At 38.7% G+C, this 4,491-nt stretch overlaps 1 protein-coding gene across 2 annotated transcripts; it reads right to left on the bottom strand.

Annotated features, from left to right (window-relative positions):
* Positions 1–884: 884 nt before the first annotated feature.
* Positions 885–3,478, bottom strand: LOC129304473 (IAA-amino acid hydrolase ILR1-like 9). 2 transcript variants are annotated; one of them, XM_054944143.1, is made up of 6 exons: positions 3,099–3,478; positions 2,350–2,475; positions 1,924–2,214; positions 1,794–1,820; positions 1,592–1,720; positions 885–1,484 (listed from the first exon to the last, which is right to left on the bottom strand). In XM_054944143.1, exons 1-6 carry the CDS (start codon positions 3,432–3,434, stop codon positions 1,110–1,112), a joined length of 1,284 nt encoding a protein of 427 aa, XP_054800118.1. In that variant the 5' UTR covers positions 3,435–3,478; the 3' UTR covers positions 885–1,109. The 2 variants fall into 2 exon arrangements, with proteins under 2 accessions (XP_054800118.1, XP_054800119.1); XM_054944144.1 differs by lacking the exon at positions 1,794–1,820 and having other exon boundaries at positions 3,099–3,476.
* Positions 3,479–4,491: the final 1,013 nt, after the last annotated feature.

Here is a 4,491-nt window from a genome sequence, read left to right as displayed (position 1 = left end):
GGTGAATTTGATTGATTGCTTTTGACTGACCATCACCACAAATCCCCAGCAATAGTGATTATATTTCCATTGGTTGACGCATTTAAATCACCACAAATTAATCCCTACATTAAGGACTATATTTCCATCAATCTCATGATGTGCAATCAGGAATTTGTTTCGTCCCATCCCCACGCCAAATTTGTTTGAGGTTTACACTAGAGGTGACATGTGTTGGCTTGGGAGAATTTTATGGACTTGACGTGGCTGCACCATATGCTGACAAATGTGCTTTTGAATCCTGATTTTATATATTTATATATATAGATAGATTAGATTTTTTGTGTCATGAGGAACCAGAAGCTGCTTCTACTGTTAGGAATTTCATTGCCTGAAGTGAGGGAGAATTAGGAGAAAAAATGTTCTTCAATGTCACTAATTGGCGACCCATAAAGAATAGTCTCCAATTTTTTGTCATATGAGAATTTTATGTCACTTGATCTAATCAACAGCTAATATTAACTCAAATTCACAGAATTTTAGGCAACAAATTTTAGAAGATTTTGATCCTAGTTAGCGTAGTAATGAGGAATCTCTACGATCCATCTACTTAGCAGTGTGTTACACTTCAATTGGGAACATGTACAAGATCAACAAGAGATGGCAAGAAAAATTCTCGTTAAATGTTCATTTGACTAGCATTCAACCAATTTTATTACCTGCACAATGCAGTGACAAAAATAAAAATTAAAAAAATCAGTTTATAAAATATTTTTATATTTTTATGTAATATTATAATAATAATTTTATAATATATTAAATCTCAAGTGTTCAAATTTTGATCCAATAATATGGACCGGAAGAGGAGAGGAAGGGAAGCGGAACCTGTATGACCATGGAAAAGGTGGCTTCCGAAGGTGGAGATAACTCCGACCATATGATTCAGAGAAACATAACACATATGAAGATCGCTGCCCATGATTTCAATCTTTCATTCTTTAAGTAAAACATGGCATACAAAGCGACCTTATATTTTTGCACAGGATCGGGTTTCTTCACTCCAAGCATGGACTGATGGTGAGTTCGCCAGGAGATGAAGAAAATAGACCGGAAGTTGAGGAAGAAAGACATCAAATTTGCGTCACTGAATTAAGGTAGACGACAGCAACAGCAGCATGGAAAGCAGCTCCAATGGGAAGAGCGTCCTCGTCAATCCCAAAGAAAGGAGAATGGAGAGGCAGCCCTGTGTTGAGGGTGTGATTGTACGTTCCAATTTCGAAGAAAGAGGCTGCCATTTTCTGAGAGTAAAAGCTGAAGTCTTCTGCTGCCATGATCATCGGAGAGACTTTCACATTTGGCTTGCCCAGCAAAGCTTCTCCCACCATCTTTACCTGCTCGTACAGAGCATTGTCGTTTATGGTTGGAGGATAAGGCCTCATTGTCTCCTCCATGAAGTCCACCCTAGCCGAGCATCCCTTCATCACTGCTACTTGCATCTCTATCACCTGTAAGTATACGCGTCGTTCTGCCTTCTTAACTGTCCAATATCCACCCACACACACACGTGTATATGCGATTGCATAAAATGGAAAATAACATGGGATATATATACCTCCTGAATTCTTCGTTGAATGTAGGATTGTTGTTCTGAAGTGAACGTTCGACAAGTTCCTCCAAATTGGACCTCCTCAGGAATTACGTTATCTGCCACTCCACCCTTGATGAATCCAACCGATATCACCTATAACAGTATTCAAATGAGCCGACAATAAACTTTAGTCTTAATTTAACAACAGGATTCTGCTATTACGTACCATGACAACTTGCCAGTTGGTAGCAGCCTGGTTATCAAGAATCTGATCTATTACAATTATAAATATAAACATTTGGAAGGATCCAAACTATTGAGCAGTCAAATTGGAAGACGGATATTATGTATGGTACCTTGGCTTCTAACGGGTCAATTTCTCGTGAAACAATAAATTGGAGAGCAAGTATAGCCATAGAAGCTGCTAGTATAGGGTCTCCTCCTAGTTGGGCTTGAATTGTGACTAGAAATCTGGAAGAGGCAGCCATAATAGGGCCAGGTCGGGAAGCGACGGTGCCAGTTGGTATTCGTGGAGAAACATGCAAGGCAAAAATAGCTTGGACGTTATGGAGGGCACTGTCTTTTAGAACCTGATATGCCCCTCCTTTGCCCTCTTCTGCTGGCTGGAACACCAGTTTAACTGTGCCCTTCCAAAATAAAACAAAAATGCCCTCGAGGCTAGAGTATTCATACTTTTTTATGCTTCACATTGATATGCATACATACATACATATATATATATATATATATAGGTGGAGGAAAGTGCTTATATGAATACATACCTTCAATTGGTGTCGCCTGCTATGGAGTAATTTTGCAGCTCCTAGTAGCATTGTCACATGAGCATCGTGGCCACATGCATGCATTTTGCCTTTGTTTCGGCTCTTGTGATCCCATTCTACCATTTCCTTCCCAATCATAATTCATTCCAGTAAATCATTTGGTCAATTTCTTTTCTTATTCCTAATAAACTGGTAACATACGAGAGAAATTACAAGGTTCAAATTAGATTTCAATAGTTCTCAGATTATCAAATAAATGACAGGGGATAAATAGGTTTGAAATAGATTCGCCTTGTAACAATGAGATGTTTTGATGTCAGATAAACCAGCTGCAAGAACTATCAATTTCTTAGAACTCAATTTCCTAGGCTTGAGGCCTCTAATTCCCCATCCTCTAATGATCAAAAGAAAAGAAAAAAGAACAGTTGGAGGTTGGGGCATTAGAGACCCCCAAAAAGCCCAATTTCCTTCAACATTTAGCACCATTAACAGATTGAGTGCCCCTTCTAATCATACAAGACTCACGAAAATATATGATGCAATGTGAGATAAGATTCTTTTATCCCATTTCTTTTCCCCTCCCTGTTGTTGAGAAGGAAAGTTTCCGAGCGCATGGAGGTAGACAGCCATTTAAACTATGAAAAAATATTATGAAGGTTTTCAATATAAAAGTAAAAATGATAAGGAAGCGCCGTGTTAAAAAAATATGAAGTTAATTAAAACGAGAAATAGAACAGAAGGGGGACAACCTGAATAGGAAGCGCGTCCATGTCTGCCCTAAGAGCAACCCAGGGATGTGCGCCGGAACCAATGGAAGCGACGATGCCGGTGGTGGCGATCGGCCATGAATATTGGACGCCGAGTGAATCGAGCTCCGATCTAATGAGTTGGCTCGTCTGAAATTCCTGAAAGGCGAGCTCCGGATATTCATGGATTCTCCTTCGTATCCGTCGCAACCAGTTTAAGAAAGTAGGCTCCTTCGCCGACTCTAACAACTCCTCGGTAAGGTGCTGAGTTTGGCTCGTTATTGCTGAAGCTGAGCACAGCAGCACCAGCGCCAGCAACCACATTCTCAATAATCCCATGTCAGTGTGACTTTCCTTCCGTTTTCCTTTTTAAAATTAGGCCAAAATACCCATAAACTCTTGTTGTATTGCATTTAACTTTCCTCATATTTAATAGGTTAAAAATCATACCCTCAACTTGCATATTTTGACATTTAACCCCTTACCGCTAAAATGACTATTAGAATTAATGGGATGTGTTCCGCATCGTACTATTAATGATTGTTGAGGATACATAGGTCTTTATATGCATGTCGTTTTGTGTGGTGGTGTTAGTTAGTTAAGCCATTTATTGTCTATTTCAATTTGTTATATATATATACACACACACACATGTTGTATCAGGTTATTTCAATAATGAAAAAGTATTTTTCAATAAGTCAAATAGTATTGTAATGTTTACATAGGCCTTATCAAGTGATCCACCTATTATCAACATGGTATCATGAGCAAGGTTTGTGTGGCCCTTGAAAATAAAGAATTCTAATTGGTTCTTTTTTCAAGAATTGAGCCTGAGTCTTCCGTCCAAGCTTTGTTTTCTTCCAAGACCTTGTACTCAAGTCTATAAAAATTAGACCAGGTAACTAAGAAATCGAATCCACAAGCCTTAAAAATTTTGCAGATTCAAAAGGCCATTTGACATATACAAAACGAATAGAATCGAGTGGTGTATTGCTGAAGTCTCACGAAAGTTTTTTGAAATCATCTTTTTCATTATGTATTTCCTTTGATTATGCCCTAATCCTTCTCATCGTTTGTCACTGATTCATCCTTTTCTTTCCATCGATTATGGAAAACTTCTCAACCACTGTGGATCCAACTATGGCTGAAGATAAGAACAGGGGGAGCATCATTGATTTCATTCCTTGCCTTTACCTGCATCCCTCAGACACACAAGCCGCGTCTCTTGTTCCTCACATCCTTACTGGACTAAAAAACTACACGATTTAGAGCAAATCCATGAAGATTGCATTACTTGGCAAGAATAAGGTAAGCTTTATTGACGGCACTTACACAAAGGAATCAAAAGAACCATTGCTTCGTCCACAATGGGAATGATGTTATGCTGTGTTTTTGT

This window comes from Prosopis cineraria, unplaced genomic scaffold (assembly GCF_029017545.1).
Source record: "Prosopis cineraria cultivar Desert tree isolate PC_DT_omini unplaced genomic scaffold, ASM2901754v1 PC3, whole genome shotgun sequence".
In the NCBI taxonomy this organism is placed as follows: Eukaryota; Viridiplantae; Streptophyta; class Magnoliopsida; order Fabales; family Fabaceae; genus Prosopis; species Prosopis cineraria.
Note: the sequence above shows the minus strand (reverse complement) of the source record. Positions and strands in the feature narration are given on the sequence as shown.